General features: G+C 38.5%; 2 protein-coding genes across 2 annotated transcripts; both read right to left on the bottom strand.

Moving 5' to 3' along the window:
* Positions 1-235: 235 nt before the first annotated feature.
* Positions 236-1511, bottom strand: LOC130975368 (uncharacterized). Its single transcript, XM_057900176.1, has 2 exons — positions 942-1511; positions 236-346 (listed from the first exon to the last, which is right to left on the bottom strand). The coding sequence occupies exons 1-2, from the start codon at positions 1509-1511 to the stop codon at positions 236-238; spliced, it is 681 nt and encodes a 226-aa protein (XP_057756159.1).
* Positions 1512-2075: 564 nt separating this feature from the next.
* LOC130975367 (uncharacterized) lies at positions 2076-2864 on the bottom strand. Its single transcript, XM_057900175.1, has one exon. It carries the CDS (start codon positions 2862-2864, stop codon positions 2076-2078), a length of 789 nt encoding a protein of 262 aa, XP_057756158.1.
* Between the last annotated feature and the right edge of the window lie 15667 nt (positions 2865-18531).

Raw genomic sequence — 18531 nt, 5'->3', positions numbered from 1 at the left:
AGTCCACCCAGGGATTCTGGACTTTCAACTCCTCATGACTTGGAACCACCTTCAGGAACTCTTGGTATGATCCCCCAACCAAATGACAATGATCTAATTAGTTTGGTTAATATCTTAAACCAACTTGTTCAAGAAGACAAGGTGCCCATTTCCACTCCAACACCTATAGGTCCTTCAACATCTAGTCACCTTCTTGAACTAAATGAAAGTGCTCGCAACCAATTGATCGCTCTTCTTAGACTCCTATCACATTCTCCCCTTGAATGAACCAATCCATCAGGCTTGAAACCAATTCTTTCTGAGATTCTAAGTTCTTCTCTTGAGCTTCAAGTTCCAGCTTAGTATTCTGCCATATTCAAGAAGTTCAAAAAGATCGCCAATGACTATGTTGCTGCCCAGAATAAGTTACAAGAGTTTAAGGAGAAAGCGACCATAATCACCTCCGAAATAAAGGGATATAATGAGCTCTTCAACCAATGAAAGATTCTTGCAAAGAATTTAGTCTAAGAATCTCTCAAGCCTTTACTACTCGAGCCTATTATGTCAGAGAAGAAGAAGAACTCGAAGCAGGATTAATTCGGATCAATGAAAGGCTTGCCATGGTTCGAAAGAGAAAAGCTGATATAGATCTACCTCTGGCCATTGCTCAACGCAAGCAACAGCAACTTTTTAAGGAGATATATACCATTGAGGCCAAACAAGAGGAATGCACGAGGAAATTCGAAAAAATTCAATAGGAAGAATATGAACATACCGAAATACTCTAAGCCCTGGATAGTAAGAGAATTCAACTGTATTCTGACTTGGCCAAGCTCCTAGCACCTTTTATTTCTTCGCCTTAGGATATCAATATTTGTAAGGACATCCTTTTATCTCCAAACTTATGCATTTTAATTTTGATTTAATAAACAATGGTATTGCTTCAAGTACTTTCCATTTACCGATTTGATTACATTTCCAGATTCAATATCTTTGATTCGATATGCATTTCCGAAATATAATTCAATTATTTGAAAAGGCCCTTCCCAAGTATTGGACCATTTGCCAAGAACCTTCGATTTCTTTTCTATTGGCAAAATAACTTTCAAAACCAACTCTTCTATACTGAAACATTTTTCTTTTATTCGACAATTATAACTTCGAGCAATACTTTCTTTTTGCCGAATCATATTTTCAAGCGCCGATATACGTTCTGAGTCTAAATCATTTAACTCATCAAACATTGCGTTCCAATAATCGTCAACAGGCAAATCATCTTGCTTTAATACTCTAAAAGAATTAAGATTGATTTCCAATGGTAACACAACATCATGTCCGTATCCTAATTTATAAGGAGAAGTACCTGTTGATCCCCTTGGTGAATTTCGATAATCCCACAACACTTGACTCAAAGTCTCATGCCAAGTTCGAGGTCTACTTCCGATCTTCTTTTTTATCAAATTGATCAAAATTTTATTTGCCGCCTCAACTTGCCTATTGGCTTGTACATAATAAGGGGTTGAAGTAACCATATTAATGTTTCTTAAAGCTGCAAAATTTTTTATTTGCTGACCAGTAAATATAGTTCCTTGGTCAATACTCAATGTTTGAGGAATTTCAAATCGATGGATTATATGTTCCTCAATAAAATCTATTATTTTGTTTTGCCCAGCCTCTATTAAAGGAACTGCTTCGACCCACTTCGTAAAATAATCTATTGCTATCAGAATAAATTTATGATGTTTCGATGAAGGAGGGTGTATCAATCCAATTAAGTCCAGAGCCCAACCTCTAAACGGTCATGACTTAATGATCGAATGCAACTCAGACGCTGGGATCTATTGTATTGCTCCATGTCGTTGACATTCTTGACATGTTTTTGCATAATCGATACAGTCTTTGATCATGGAGGGCCAATAGACATGATTTCAACATATTACCCATTTCATTTTAATCCCAGCCTAATGAGCACCACAAATTTCTTTATGAACTTCTCCTAAAGAAGTGTTTTTATCTACTTGATTCAAACTTCTCGAAAAGCTCCCGTCGATTCCTTTCTTAAACAACTCATCAGCCATCAAGACAAAATTCATTGCTCACAATTTTGTTTTTCTATCGAATTGAGTACTAGGATTCCTCAAATACTCGGCAATGTGTTTCCTCCAATCATCATCTTCCCTTTCATCCATACACAAAGCTTCTCTTTCATCCACAAGCACTAATATTTGACGGATATTTGCCAACTTTCTTAGTGTTTCTGGGCCTATTCTATATCTTGAAGCTATTTGGGCCAACTCATTAGCAATTTCGTTTTGGATCCTCGGGATATGGACCAATGAAACTTTTTGAAAGGCTGTTAACAACTCCCAAGTCGTTGCCAAATATTTTTGCAACTTTTCATTTTTACATTTGAACTCTTTCGATAACTGTTTCAATACCAATTGGGAATCTCCTAAGATCTGGACTTCCAAAGTCCCTTTTCCAATCAAAATTTCAAGGCCTAAAATTAAAGCTTCATATTCTGCCATATTATTTGAGCAAGGATAATTTAACTCAAACAGAAATTCCGATGAAATTTCTTCTGGTGAAATAATGAGAATTCCTACTCCTGCACCATCTTTGTGCTTCGATCTATCGAAATATAACTTCCAATAATCGACTTTAATGTCAAGCACATTTGCCCCCTGGTCATTCAGATTATTTGAATTATCAAATAAAAAATCTGCAATAACCTGACCTTTCACAGCCTTTGCTGGAATGTATTGTAAATCGAAGTCTGTCAAAGTTAACATCCACTTCCCCAAACTACCTCGCAATATTGGAGAACTCAACATATATTTGACAAGATCAGTTTGTGCAATAATTTTCACAGGCTTAGCTACCATGTAACATTTTAATTTCATGCACGCATAGTATAAAGACAAACACAATCTTTCTATTGGAGAATACGTTGTCTATATATCAGTCAACACTCGACTAAGGTAATAAATGGCTCGTTCATGTCCATTCTCATCATCTTGGACTAGCATACACCCAATCGTGTTTGGAGATGCAGCAATGTACAATTTTAAGGGCTCATGTGGGAGAATATTCGCCATTATCTGAGTTTTGGACAAATAAGCCTTTATTGATTCAAAAGCCTGTTGATGCTCGTTCGTCCATTCAAACTGTGAATCATTCTTTAGTTTTACTAAAGGTGCAAGCATTCAAGTTCGGTCACAAAGATTCGATATGAACCTTCGAAGGTAATTCACTTTCCCAAGGAATGATTGCACTTCTTTTTTCGACTTAGGAGAAGACAATGCTAAAATTGCATTAGCCTTATTTTTATCAATTGCAATCCCTTTTTTATGAACAAAAAAACCCATAAAGTTCCCTGCCAATCCTCCAAAGGCGCATTTCAACGGATTCATTTTTAATCATTTCCTTCACATAGTAATGAACGCCTTTCTCAAATGATCAATGTGCTGATTCACCGAATTCGACTTGACCATGACATCATCAATATATACCTCCATAAATTTTCTAATATACTCATGGAATATGGCATTCATTGCCCGTTGGTAAGTTGCACCAGCATTTTTCAAACCGAATGGCATAACTACCCATTCATAAGTGCCTAAAGCCCCAGGGCAACGAAAAGCAGTTTTAGACACATCATCTTCTGCGATGAAGATTTGGTTATATCCTGAATAACCGTCCATAAAACTTAAAATTTCATTCCCTGCTACAAAATCGATCAACATGTCTGCTATGGGCATAAAATATTCATCCTTCGGGGTGGCATTATTCAGATCTCTAAAATCAATACACACCCTTAATTTCCCATTCTTCTTCATTACAAGAACAATATTTAAAACCCATTCAACATAGCGTATAGTTCGAATAAACTTTGCTTTAATTAACCGTTCTATTTCTTCCTTAATCTTTTGATTAATTTCTAGAGCAAAACATCAAGGGGTTTGCTTCACAGGTTGAGCATTCGGATTTAATATTAATCGATGTTCTACAAGAGAACGATCGAGACCATGCATCTCATGATAATCTCAGGCAAAAAAATCTTTAAACTCATGTAAAAGATGGAACAATTCAGTTCGAAGAGGATATGCAAGACCCTTACAAATGTAGGTAATTCGAACATCATTAGCAGATCCCAAATTAATTTTCTCTAGAGGATCTTGGGATTCAAGCCCCTTTGCATGGTCATCATCTTTTACTGAATACTTTTAAAAATCCAAAAGTTCTAAATCATAGATGCAATCAAAAGAGAAATCAACAGATTCATTAGGAATAGAATGAACTTGATCATTTGCTGGATTAACAATAGCTTCATTTTCAATACAATGAACTTCTGCTATTTTATCAGCAGTTTGACTGATAACATCATTCCAATTACAAAAAGAAAAATAACTTAAACAATGACTAAATTCGATTGAAGACATCAAAATTTTCTTATGAAAATAAGAAGAAATTACATTCCTAGGTGATTCAACTTCATCAGAAGAATCATTTTTATTTTCTACTGAAAGGAAATCACTTATATATTTATTTAAAGTTACCAGGTAATTCGAGACATCTTGTACATGTTCCATCGAGCAACGTCTCGAATTCCTCCTGGTGGACGAAATTGTGATCACATGCTCTTTGTACTTGTATGAATTTATTCAATAATTGTCCTTATTTGAAGTCACAACTCCGTTCAACTAACCAGCAAGTGTACTGGGTCGTCCAAGTAATAAACCTTACGTGAGTAAGGGTCGAATCCACAGAGATTGTTGGTATGAAGCAAGCTATGGTCACCTTGTAAATCTCAGTTAGGCAGATTAAAATTTGATTATGGGTTTTCGAAATTTAAAGAAGAAATAATAAAAGGGATAGAATACTTATGCAGATTCATTGGTAGGAATTTCAGTTAAGTATATGAAGATGCTGTATGGCCCAAGGACGCCTGCTCTTCTATTGCTTCAACTCAATCCTTCTTACTCCTTTCCATGGCAAGCTGTGTATAGGGGTTCACCATCAGCGGTGGCTACTTTCAATCCTCTCGGGAAAATGGTCCTCTGCGGCTGTCACTCGCATGGCTAATCGTCTGGAGGCATCACCCATGGTTGATGGCTACATCCCATCCTCGCAGTGAAAACTACGCTCACGCACTCTGTCACAGCACGGCTAATCACTGGTTGGTTCCTGCGCCTACTGGAATAGAATCCCTTGATTCTTTTGCGTTTGTCACTAACGCCCAGCACTTGCAAGTCTGAAGCACGTCACAGTCATTCATTACCGGAATCCTACTCGGAATACCACAGACAAGGTTAGACTTTCCGGATTCCCAGGATCCTACTCGGAATACCACAGACAAGGTAAGACTTTCCGGATCCTCATAAATGCCGCCATCTATCTGGCTTATACCACGAAGATTCTGTTGGGGAATCTAAGAGATACACATTCAAGCTCGGTTGCATGTAGAACGGAAGTGGTTGTCAATCACGCGCGTTCATAAATGAGAATGATAATGAGGGTTATTTACTCATCACCTTCATCATGTTCTTGGGTACGAATGGATATCTTGGAATAAGAATAAGAGGGAATTGAATAAAAGAAAATAGAATTGCATTAATACTTGAGGTACAGCAGAGCTCCACACCCTTAATCTATGGTGTGCAGAAACTCCACCGTTGAAAATACATAAGTAAAAGGTTCAGGCATGGCCGAATGGCCAGCCCCCATGTGGTCACAAGACCGAATGATCAAAGACATCTAATACAATAGTTTAATGTTCTATTTATAATAAACTAGCTCCTAGGGTTTACATGAGTAAGTAATTGATGCATAAATCCACTTCCGGGGCCCACTTGGTGTATGCTTGGGCTGAGCTTGATCAATCCACGAGCTGAGGCTTCTCTTGGAGTTGAACTCCGAGTTATGACGTGTTTTGGGCGTTCAACTCCGGATCATGACGTTTTTCTGGCGTTTAACTCCAGACAGCAGCATGTACTTGGCGTTCAACGCCAAGTTACGTCGTCATCTTCCAAATAAAGTATGGACTATTATATATTGCTGGAAAGCCCTGGATGTCTACTTTTCAACGCCGTTGAGAGCGCGCCAATTGGAGTTCTGTAGCTCCAGAAAATCCATTTCGAGTGCAGGGAGGTCAGAATCCAACAGCATCAGCAGTCCTTTTGTCAGCCTTTTTCAGAGTTTTGCTCAAATCCCTCAATTTCAGTCAGAATTTACCTGAAATCACAGAAAAACACACAAACTCATAGTAAAGTCCAGAAATGTGAATTTATCATAAAAACTAATGAAAACATCCCTAAAAGTAGCTTGAACTTACTAAAAACTACCTAAAAACAATGCCAAAAAGCGTATAAATTATCCGCTCATCACAACACCAAACTTAAACTGTTGCTTGTCCCCAAGCAACTGAAAATCAAATAGGATAAAAAGAAGAGAACATACTATAAATTCAAAATATCAATGAATATCAATTTAATTACATGAGCGGGACTTGTAGCTTTTTGCTTCTGAACAGTTTTGGCATCTCACTTTTTTCTTTGTAGTTTAGAGTGATTGGCGTCTCTGGGAACTTAGAATTTTGGATTGTGTTATTGAATTTCCTAATTTAAGCATGTTGATTCTTGAACACAGCTACTTATGAGTCTTGACCGTGGCCCTAAGCACTTTGTTTTCCAGTATTACCACCGGATACACAAATGCCACAGACACATAACTGGGTGAACCTTTTCAGATTGTGACTTAGCTTTGCCAAAGTCCCCAGTTAGTGGTGTCCAGAGCTCTTAAGCACACTCTTTTGCCTTGGATCACGACTTTAACCACTTAGTCTCAAGCTTTTTTTACTTGGACCTTCATGACACAAGCACATGGTTAGGGACAGCTTGATTTAGCCGCTTAGGCCTGGATTTTATTTCCTTGGGCCCTCCTATCCATTGATGCTCAAAGCCTTGGATCCTTTTTACCCTTGCCTTTTGGTTTTAAGGGCTATTGGCTTTTTCTACTGCTCCTTCTTTTTCTATAAAAAGTATGAGTCAAATAGTAGAATTGGGGTTTCTCTTGAGTATACCAAGTCTTCCTCCTAGACCGACACAAGGTAGCATGCATCCAATCATAGTTCCCACATTTTGAAGCTTTGACCTTAATGAGCTTAATTCCAAACTTCCAACCACTACACAACTCTTTCCTACCCTTAACTCCACAAAGAGCTCTAAGTTGACCATCATTTTCAATCAAACCATATTCAAGTGAGAAAGTGAAGCTTAGGGATAAGAATTTTACCCACTTGAATGTTGTGTTGGATGGTGACTTGGGAAGGGAGACCTCCCCACACTTAGACAATGCAAGGTCTACTTCCTTGTGCTCTTCTTTAGTTGTTTCCACCTCTTTGCGAGCTTCCTCGATTTCAACCTTTCCCCTTTTATCACATGGCTTGGTGTTGTCTTCAAGAACTTTGATTTCTTGCCTAATGGGAGGTGACTCAATTTTGGATAGAAATTCATTGATGAATAAATCCATCTTTTGATCAACCTCTTCATATTCTTCAATCTCAACATACACCGTGCCAACGTTTTTCTCTTGGTAGCTCTCTTTCTCATTGCTCCCCAGGGGTATGAAAGGTTGTGCACACTCTTCTATAACTTCAACTTCATGTCCAATGGGAGAGGATTCCATTTTAGAGAGAAATTTATCCATGATTGAATCCATCTCTTGATAAGCTTCTTCCAAGTCTCCAACGATGACATGCCTTGGAGGTTGCGCACCCTCCTCAACATCAATATCAAGCTTCTTGGAAGAGTTCTCCATGATGCTACATTCCCATGGACTTTCAACATCTCCTAAATCTTCAACCACCTCTTCCTTTTCTTCAATGATCATAGGCTCCTCCAATTGTTCCAACACAAAACTTGATTCTCCCTTCTTTTCCACCGAATTTTCCAATTTCTCCTTCATGCTTTGCTCTTCTTTTGACTTTTCACATGTGGTCACGGAAGTACCTTGAGTCTTCAAATATTGGTGGGTTAAAGTATGCACCAACTTGGTCAAATTGGTCACAAACTCAAGTGTATCCCGCTTCATAGCTTCTTGTCCTTGGAGTAACAAAGTGAGAGGATCGTCTATTGGGGCTTGGGGTGAATAAGAGGGTTCATTATTTTGGAGGGAGGGTTTATAGTAGGAAGGTGGTTCTTCTTGGTAAGGGTATGGAGATGGTGTGCATTGAGGTGGTTCTTGAGAGTAATTGTGTTGGAATGGTGGTGGTTCCATGTATGGTTCATATGGCTCATAAGGTGGTGGGTATGGTGGATAAGGATTGGGGTCATATGGAGGGTTTTGGTGATAAGAGGCTTGTGAGTATGGTGGAGAGTTATGTTGAGGATATGGTTCATAGGCATATGGTGGTGGTTCTTGAAAGTCACAAGGAGATTCACCATAGCCATTGGATTGGTATGCATCATGAAATGGCTCTTCTTCATAGTGCATTGGTGGGGGTTGTTGCCATGAGGATTGATCATAAGTATATGGTTCCTCCCACCTTTGAGTGTCCCATCCTTGATACACATCTTCATTATAGTCCTTATTTCCTACAACATGTTTACAACCAAACTCATAGCCAAGGTGAGAATTCATGATAGCAAGAGCAAATAAGTAACAAAAATTAATAAGAGATAATGAAACAAAATACTAAGACTAGCAAAGACTAACAAGCAATCAAAAAAATCAAGCTATTCACAATATTCACATATACACAATAACCAATAACGCAACACCATTGCAAATCCTCGGCAACGGCGCCATTTTGACGATTGGATTTTTGACGGTTTAGAATTTCACAAATGAATTCTCGTTGCAAGTATAGTTTCTAAACCAACAATAATCCTTTCATACAAAAGATTGTTTGTCACAAGTAACAAACCCCTAATTTTATAAACCGAAGTATTCAAACCTCGGGTCGTTCTCCCTAGGAATTGTAATGAAGTGTTTTATTATTGGTTGTGAGTTATTTTGGGATTTTGATATGAAGCATGAAAGATAAATGACAAGAAAGTAAACTAAGGCCTAAAAAGGTCTTGGCAAGGGTTGGTAGTCAAGGATCTCTATCCTAATCACTAACCACAATATGACAAACCCCAATTTGACGGTTTATCTTGTATTGAATTTAGGGGATTTTATCACCTTTTACCCACATTTATTCAATGAAATAGCATGGTTTTGTATATTCTCCTTTAATTGTGCTTAAGAGTGAAAACATGCTTTTTAGGTCTTAAAATAGATAAATATAATTTACCTTGATTCCATTAGATGCCTTGATATGTTTGTTAAGTGATTTCAGATTTAGGAGGCAAAGATTGGATTAAAGGAATGAAGAAAAAGCATGTAAAGTTGGAGAACTCATGAAGAAATGAAAGAACCGGAAAGCTGTCAAGCCGACCTCTTTGCACTTAAACGACCATAACTTGAGCTACAGAGGTCCAAATGATGCGGTTCCAGTTGGGTTGGAAAGCTAACATCCAGGGCTTCGAAATGATATAAATTTTGCCATATGTTGCTTCGCGTTCAGGGGCACGCACGCGCACTTTGCGCGCGCGCGCCGATTCTGTCCGTGGCCCACTTTAATGAAATCGTCCCCAGCGGTTTTAGGAGCCTTGTGGGCCCAATCCAACTCATTTCTGATGCTATTTAAGTCAAGTATTGAAGGGGAATCAACATACTTTACATACTTTTAGATACTTTAGATACTTTTGATCATTAGCTTAGTTTTAGGAGTTAGAGTTAGTTTTAGAGAGAGAAGCTCTCACTTCTCTCTAGGATTAGGAATTAGGGTTAGATTAGGATCTCATAGTTCTAGGTTTAATTCAAGTCTCCTTCTACTTCTACCTTCAAGTGGTGATTGCTACACTTTGGTTCTTCTTTCTATCACTATCCTCTTGTTGTAATTTCTCTTATTTTGTTTCTAGGTTTTGTAATTGAGATATTTTTGTTCTTTTGTTTTCTTTCAATAATGCAATTTGAGATAATTCATGTGATTGTGATGTTGTTGATTGTTGTTTTGTTAATTCTTTGTAATTGTTAGTTGTTGATTCCTTCTTTTCCTTACAAATAAAAATGCTTTCTTTCATTACCCTCCAAGTGTTTGATGAAATGCTTGAGAGGATGTTAGACTAGAATTTTATGTTCTTGGCTTGAGAAGGTAACTTAGGATTTCTTGAGTCACTAGTGTCCAATTGATTGCTAGTTGATAGCCATTAACTCTAGCCTTCATTAATCCAATTAGTGGAAAGCTAGGACTTATGGACTAGGATTGATATAACTCACTTGACTTTCCTTTGTTAATTGATCTAAGGATGACTAAGTGGGATTAATCCTTGCAACTACCATACTTGTGGCTAGTGATAATGATGAAGACCCTTGACAACCAAATCTTGCCAAGACCATTTTGTTAATAAAGTTTTCTTACCATTTACTATTCATGTTTCTCATCTAAAACCCCAAATACAACTCACAACCAATAACAAAACACTTTATTGTAAATCTTAGGGAGAACGACCCGAGGTTTAAATACTTCGGTTTATAGATTTTAGGGGTTTGTACTTGTGACAAACAAATTTTTGTATGAGAGGATTATTGTTGGTTTAGAGACTATACGTCAACGAGATTTTATTTGAGAAATTCTAAACCGTCAAAAATCCAATCGTCAAAATGGCGCCGTTGCCGGGGATCGAACCCGGGTCACCCGCGTGACAGGCGGGAATACTCACCACTATGAATTACCTCTTATTGAATTGGAAGGAAGTAAAAAGAAACAATACTAGATCTACAACAAAATGTAAGAACAACATAAAGGAAATTACAACAAAAGAGTAGAAGAAGATGAATCTAACAACAAAGAATTGAAAGGTAGAAGTAGAAGGAAGAAAAGATTAAAACCTAGATCTAAGAACTAATCCTAATCCTAATCCTAATTCTAGAGAGAAGTGAGAGCTTCTCTCTCTAGAAACTAACTTCTAGAACTAAACTAAAACTAATGGTTACTAGATTGTTGATTCCTCTTCAATCCTTGGCTTAAATAGCATCAGAAAATGAGTTGGATTGGGCCCACAAGGCTTCTAAAATCGCTGGCCACGTTTTACTTTAAGTGGACCATATGGCAGCAACGGCGCGTGCGCGTACTATGCGCGTGCGCGCCACCATACGTGTAGCAACTATGGCAAATCTTATATCGTTTCGAAGCCCCGGATGTTAGCTTTCTAACCCAACTGAAACCGCATCATTTGGACCTCTGTAGCTCAAGTTATGGTCGTTTAAGTGCAAAGAGGTCGGCTTGACAGCTTTCCGGTTCTTTCATTTCTTCATGAGTTCTCCAACTTTTCATGCTTCTTTCTTCATTCCCTTGATCCAATCTTTGCCTTCTAAATCTGAAATCACTTAGCAAACATATCAAGGCATCTAATGGAATCAAGGAGAATTAAATTTAGCTATTTTAAGACCTAAAAAGCATGTTTTCACTCTTAAGCACAATTAAAGGAGAATATACAAAACCATGCTATTTCATTGAATAAATGTGGGCAAAAGGTTATAGAATCCCCTAAAATCAATGCAAGACAAACCGTCAAATTGGGGTTTGTCAATAACCGTGCTAGCTCCTCAAGGGTGTACGTCATACGAATGGGTAAAAAGTGAGCTGACTTCGTCAGTCGATCCACAATCACCCAAATAGCATCAAAACCAGCCCTAGTCCTTGGCAATCCTGACACAAAGTCCATTGCAATACTTTCCCACTTCCATTGTGGAATCTCTAAAGGTTGTAACATCCCGGAAGGTCTTTGATATTCAATCTTTACCTTTTGACAAGTTAAGCACTTTGAAACATATTCCGCCACATCATTCTTCATACCCGGCCACCAGAACATCGCCTTTAAATCATGGTATATTTTAGTACTTCCCGGGTGAATGGAGAATCCACTTTTGTGTGCCTCCTTTAAGATATCATGCCTCAAAGTGCCAACATCTGGCACAATGATCCTACCCTTGAATCTCCATAACCCATCTTTTTCTTCCGACACTCTCCACTGTTTTCCTTACTCAATAGCCGGTAACACCTTCCATAACGCTTCATCATTTTGATGAGCCTTTAGGAGTTCGGACTTAAAATCACTTGAGATTTCCAATCAGTTCAAACACAAGGTTCTGGATACTTCTCGAGTACCAATTTTCAGACTCTCGAATCCCTTGAGCAGCTTCTCCTCTTGAAGCATCATCCAAGCCGCATATAATGACTTCCGACTTAACGCATCCGCCACTACATTCGCCTTTCCCGGATGGTAATTCAACTCAAAGTCGTAGTCCTTCAATAATTCCATCCACCTCCTCTGCCTCATATTAAGCTCTTTCTGATCAAAGAGGTACTTCCAATGTGTTCTTAGCTCAAAAATATGATCCACGATATATATATATTTCAAGCAAGTTCTATGAAAAGTTTTCACTCAAATCAATTGGTGTGCCCTATAGATAGAAATCTTGAAAAATTCATTATTTTGACTAAGCTTATTGTGTATATATATGCAAAAATAAGAAAATGCAAGAAAAAAATCCTAAAATCCTAGAATGAAATGCAAAAGTGTTGGAATTAGAAATTTGTCACCCAAAATCGCCGATCGGTCGGACGACCTCCCCACACTTAAAAGTTTGCACCGTCCTCGGTGCATGCAGAGGAGAGCAAGGTGGACGGGTTGCTACAATTGATGAGCTCCTTCAAAAGGTTGTGCGGATGACTTGTTTGTTGCCCCATTTAGAAACTTTCCTTTCCTTCCGTATTGGTGGCCAACCCAAAAGGAAAGAAAGAAAGAAAATTAAGCCTATAACAAAGATATCAAGGCAATTAGACATAGGCGGGGGCTAATGCCAAATAAGAGTATGGTTCCCTACTACATGTTAGCTAAGCATGTGAGTGAGAAAACAAAGTAAGCTAAGGCATATCATTAAGCTCGATGCAAGAGTAAAGTTGAAGCATGAAGAGTATATTGAGCATCAAGTTCAAATGAGAAGAAGTGGGTCATGAAAGACAGTACGAGGTCATATCAATGCACAAAGACACAAGAGTCATACAAGATGAAGCATTGATTTAAAAGTTTCATCACCCAACAATATCAAACAAGTCAAGAGGCACCAAAATAATGCAAGGAATTCTCAACAATTGAGTGTAAGAATCCAACACCATTATTAAAATGATTTAAAAAAAACGAAAACATGCTACAAAAACTAAATGAAAATGGGAAGAGTAGAAGTATGCTAATGTGATAAGCAAAAGAAAATGGAAGGGGAGAAAAAAACTCTTTTTTTTTTTTTTTTTTTTACCGACGCGTGCGCGTCATGCGCGTTTACGCGTCGATGGGCATATTGGTTGAAGGACGCGTACGCGCCAAGTGCGCGCACGCGTGCATCGAGTTAGGCCGGAGGCATAATGTCGGCCCAAGTCTGGCACAACTCTCGGGTAAAAGTACCGAAAGTGCAGATTGTGCAATCGACGCGCGCGCGCGCACAGTGTGCGTGCGCGTGCATTGCCAATTTAAGATCATGTGCGCGTACGCGCCAGGTGCGCGCACGCGTGCATAGGCTTGTGCCTTAGGCCCAATGTTCGCACAGTGCAGGCCTAACTCTCGGGTTTTTGGGTGGAGGTGAAATTTTGCATCCACGCGTACGCGTACAGTGCGCGTCCGCGTGGGTGGTCGAGGAATGCTCAGGTGCGCGTACGCGTCATGTGCGCGCACGCGTGGATGGTGTTCTGTTTTTCAAAAAATATTTTTCTAAGTTCTTACACCAATCCAAGCCTTTCAATCCTCCAAACAGCTACCAAAACGCCCTAGAACCTTATTCAACATACTATACTACTAACTAAACTTGATAAAACAATAAAAACAAGAAATTAAACTAATTCTACTAATATTTACAAAAGATAAAAATGAAAATGAGAATCTACCTACAATGGCAACTCAATTCACTTATTAACAAACTAAAAGAGTATGGAAAGAGTTTACCATGGTGGGGTGTCTCCCACCAAGCACTTTTATTTATTGTCCTTAAGTTGGACTTATGGGGAGCTCCTCATCAAGGTGGCTTGTGCTTGTATTCATCTTGGAACTCCCACCAATGCTTGGTTCTCCATTGTGCCCCAAGATTTTTCATGGATTGAGCCAAGTGTTGATGGAGTTTTTCACAAGCTTGGGGCTCCCAAAGTTGATCCTCTTCTTGTGATCCGGGGTCCCACACTTTGTTTTCACACCCGTCTTGAGGTTGATCATCATTATTAGTCCAACCGGGTGGTGAGTAAGGTGAATTCTCTATGAAGTGCCCAACAATCCTTCTAGACCCATCTATTTGAGCACTACTCCATCCTTTATATCTCATGTTTGATGCATCAACCATAATGAGCCTTGATTTGCAACGCCCACCACAAAACCTTTTCCGCTTACGCTTCATTCCACAAACTTCCCTAAGTTGGCCATCCGTTTCAAGCAAACCATATTCAAGTGGGATAATAAAGCTAATAGAAATGAATTTTACCCACTCAAATGAAGGTATAGATGGCAACCTAGGCAAAGAAGCCTCCAAAGATCTTGACAAAGCATAGCCAACCCTCGTTCTTCTATTTCTAGGGACTTCCACCTCTTCACAAGATTTCTCTAATTCAATCCTTTGTTCAACAATTTTATCTAAACCTTTTCCTTTACTCAAATCATAATAGGGAGGGTGAGAAAAATTTACCTCCTCAACATTTTCAAATACACCGGGAGAAGGTTCTTCAAGTTCAAAGGATTCTCCACCACTAGGACTTGATGCTTGCTCTTCATTGCCATGGGAACTCAATTCTTGCTCTATCCCATCCAAGTCTTCATATGGAATATGCCTTGGAAGGTGTGCACTTTCCTCCCTAGCATCAATTTCAATCATCATGGAGGGATTTTCTTCGACTCTATGTTCCCATGGAGGCTCCGCATCTCCTAAGTCTTCTACCACTTCTTCCTTGTCTTCAACAATTAAAGCTTCCTCCAATTGTTCCAATACAAAGCAACTTCTTTCATTTCCCACCGGAGTTTCCAATCTCTCCTTCATGCTATGTTCTTCATTTGATTCTCCACATGTAGCCATGGGAGTTTCTTGAGTGTTCAAGCATTGGGAGGCTAATTGATTTGTTACCGCATCCAAGGCGGCCATGAAATTTTGCACATCCCTTTGCATCTCTTCTTGCCCTTGAACAAGAACACCAAGGGTTTCATCCATTAGAGATTGGGGTGGTTGGAAGGATTCATCATTTTGGGGGAAGGGTTCATAGTAGGAAGGTGGTTCTTCTTGGTAGAGTTGTGGTGGTTCAATGTTTTCCATTCTTTCCACTTGTTGCACAACACACTCCATGGTTGCTTGAAATTGATCCAATGCTTCCTTGAGATGATCCCTTGACTCTTGTTCCTCTTGGATGTCATGAGTAGAATCATGTGGCTCTTGGTTCAATGGACATGAGTATTCTTCCATGGGAGGTTGTGGTGGAAAGTAGTATTCATCTTGTGGTTGAGAATTTTCGTATATTGGAGGTGGTTCATCTTGGCAATAATATGGAGGAGGTGGCTCTTGAAAAGATTGATGTTGGAATGGTGGTAGCTCTATGTGTGGTTCATATGGCTCATATGGTTGTTGGTAGGATGGATATGGGTTAGGGTCATATGAAGGTGGTTGGTGAAAATAGGCTTGTGAGTGTGGTTGAGGCTCATGTTGAGGATATGAATCATAGGCATATGGTGGTGGTTCTTGAAAGTCACAAGGAGATTCACCATAGCCATTTGATTGGTATGCATCATAGAATGGCTCTTCTTCATAGTGCATTGGTGGAGGTTGTTGCCAAGAAGATTGATCATATGCATATGGCTCCTCCCACCTTTGATTGTCCCATCCTTGATACACATTCTCATTGAAGTTCTCATTACCTACAACATAGTTGTAATCACACTCATAGCCAAAATGAGAATTCATAATGGAAAGAGAAAATAAGGAACAAAAACTAATAAGAAATAATGAAACAAAATACTAAGACTAGCAAAAACTAGCAAACAATCCAAAAATCAAGCTATTCACAATATTCACATATATACAATAACCAATAACACAACACCATTGCAATTCCCCGGCAACGGCGCCATTTTGACGATTGAATTTTTGATGGTATAGAATTTCACAAATGAATTCTCGTTGCAAGTATAGTTCCTAAACCAATCAATAATCCTTTCATACAAAAATTTGTTTGTCACTAAAACAAACCCCTAAATTTATAAACCGAAGTATTGGACCTCGGGTCGTTCTCCCTAGGAATTACAATAAAGTGTCTTGTTATTGGTTTGAGTTGTTTTGGGGTTTTGGATAAGAGACATGAAAGTAAATGACAATGAAAAATAAACTAACAACTAATAAAACTCTTGGCAAGATATGAGAACTAGAAGTCCTATCCTAGTTATCCTTCTCAATTGTGATGAGAATTGTATTGCTCCCACTTAGTTAACCTCTAACTATGGAGGAAAGTCAAGTGGATGAATCAATTTGATTCCTCAAGTCCTAATCAACTCCTAAAGGAAAGACTAGCTTTAGAGGCATTCAAATCAATTAGCAACTTCTAATTATCAATCAACAAAGGAATTAGATAACTCAAGAGTCACTAATCACTCTACCTAGGCCAAGAGGAACAAAATCTACACTAAAACTAAAAAAGACATTTCAACAAACACATAGAGTGCAATAGAAACAATACTATTTGACTCATCCTTTTTAATAACTTTCTTACTCAGCTGGCCCACTTGTGCCTCCAAGTTTCTAATGGAGGATCTTGTTTCATTCATGAAACTGAAAGTGGCCTTTGACAGATCAGAGACTATATTGGCTAAATTAGAAGTGTTTTGTTCAGAATTCTCTGTCTGTTGCTGAGAAGATGATGGATATGGCTTGCTATTGCCCAGCCTATTACGTCCACCATTGTTAAAACCTTGTTGAGGTTTTTGTTGATCCTTCCATGAGAAATTTGGATGATTTCTCCATGATGAGTTATAGGTGTTTCCATAAGGTTCACCCATGTAATTAACCTCTGCCATGGCAGGGTTCTCAGGATCATAAGCTTCTTCAGAAGCTGCCTCTCTAGTACTGTTGGATGCATGTTGCAATCCATTCAGATTTTGAGAGATCATGTTGACCTGTTGAGTCAACACTTTGTTCTGAGCCAATATGGCATTCAGAGTATCAATTTCAAGAACTCCTTTCTTCTGAGATATCCCATTGTTCACGGAATTCCTCTCAGAGGTGTACATGAACTGGTTATTTGCAACCATGTCAATGAGCTCTTGAGCCTCTTCAGGCGTTTTCTTCAGGTGAATAGATCCACCTGCAGAATGGTCCAATGACATTTTCGAAAATTCAGAGAGACCATAATAGAATATGTCTAATATGGTCCATTCTGAAAACATGTCAGATGGACATCTTTTGGTCAGCTGCTTGTATCTTTCCCAAGCTTCATAGAGGGATTCACCATCTTTTTGTTTGAAGGTTTGAACATCCACTCTCAGCTTGCTCAGCTTTTGAGGAGGAAAGAATTTATCCAAGAAGGCAGTGACCAGCTTATCCCAGGAGTCCAGGCTATCCTTGGGTTGTGAATCCAACCATACTCTAGCTCTGTCTCTTACAGCAAAAGGGAAAAGCATGAGTCTGTAGACTTCAGGATCAACTCCATTCGTCTTTACAGTCTCACAGATCTGCAAGAACTCAGTTAAAAACTGATAAGGATCTTCAGATGGAAGTCCATAAAACTTGCAGTTTTGTTGCATTAAAGCAACTAGCTGAGGTTTCAGCTCAAAGTTATTGGCTCCAATGGCAGGAATGGAGATGCTTCTTCCATCAAACTTGGACGTTGGCTTTGTAAAGTCACCAAGCATTCTCCTTGCATTATTATTATTATTTTCGGCTGCCATCTCTTTTTCTTGTTCGAAAATTTCTGAAAGGTTGTTTCTGGATTGTTATAATTTAGCTTCTCTTAATTTTCTCTTCAGAGTCCTTTCAGGTTCTGGATCAATTTCAACAAGAGTGCCTTTATCCTTGTTCCTGCTCATATGAAAGAGAAGAGAACAAGAAAAGAAAGAGGAATCATCTATGTCACAGTATAGAGATTCCTTTATGTTAGTAGAAAAAGAAAGGGGTAGAAGAATGAAGAAGGTTCGGATTTTTGGATGAAGAGAGGTGAAGAGAAGTGTTAAATAATTAAATAGAAGAAGAAAAGAGAAGAGAGATTTCGAAAATAATTTTGAAAAAGTGTTAGTGATTTTCGAAAGTTTGAGATAAAATATAATTGAAATTAAAATTTAAAACAATTGGTTAATTAAAAAGAATTTTTGAAAAAGGGATGAGATATTTTCGAAAAGTAGAGAGGGAAAAGTAGTTAGGTGGTTTTGAAAAAGATAAGAAACAAACAAAAAGTTAGTTAGTTGATTGAAAAAGATTTGAAATCAAAATTGAAAA

The sequence above is a fragment of the Arachis stenosperma genome, chromosome 4 (genome assembly GCF_014773155.1).
Source record: "Arachis stenosperma cultivar V10309 chromosome 4, arast.V10309.gnm1.PFL2, whole genome shotgun sequence".
Classification (NCBI taxonomy): Eukaryota; Viridiplantae; Streptophyta; class Magnoliopsida; order Fabales; family Fabaceae; genus Arachis; species Arachis stenosperma.
Note: the sequence above shows the minus strand (reverse complement) of the source record. Positions and strands in the feature narration are given on the sequence as shown.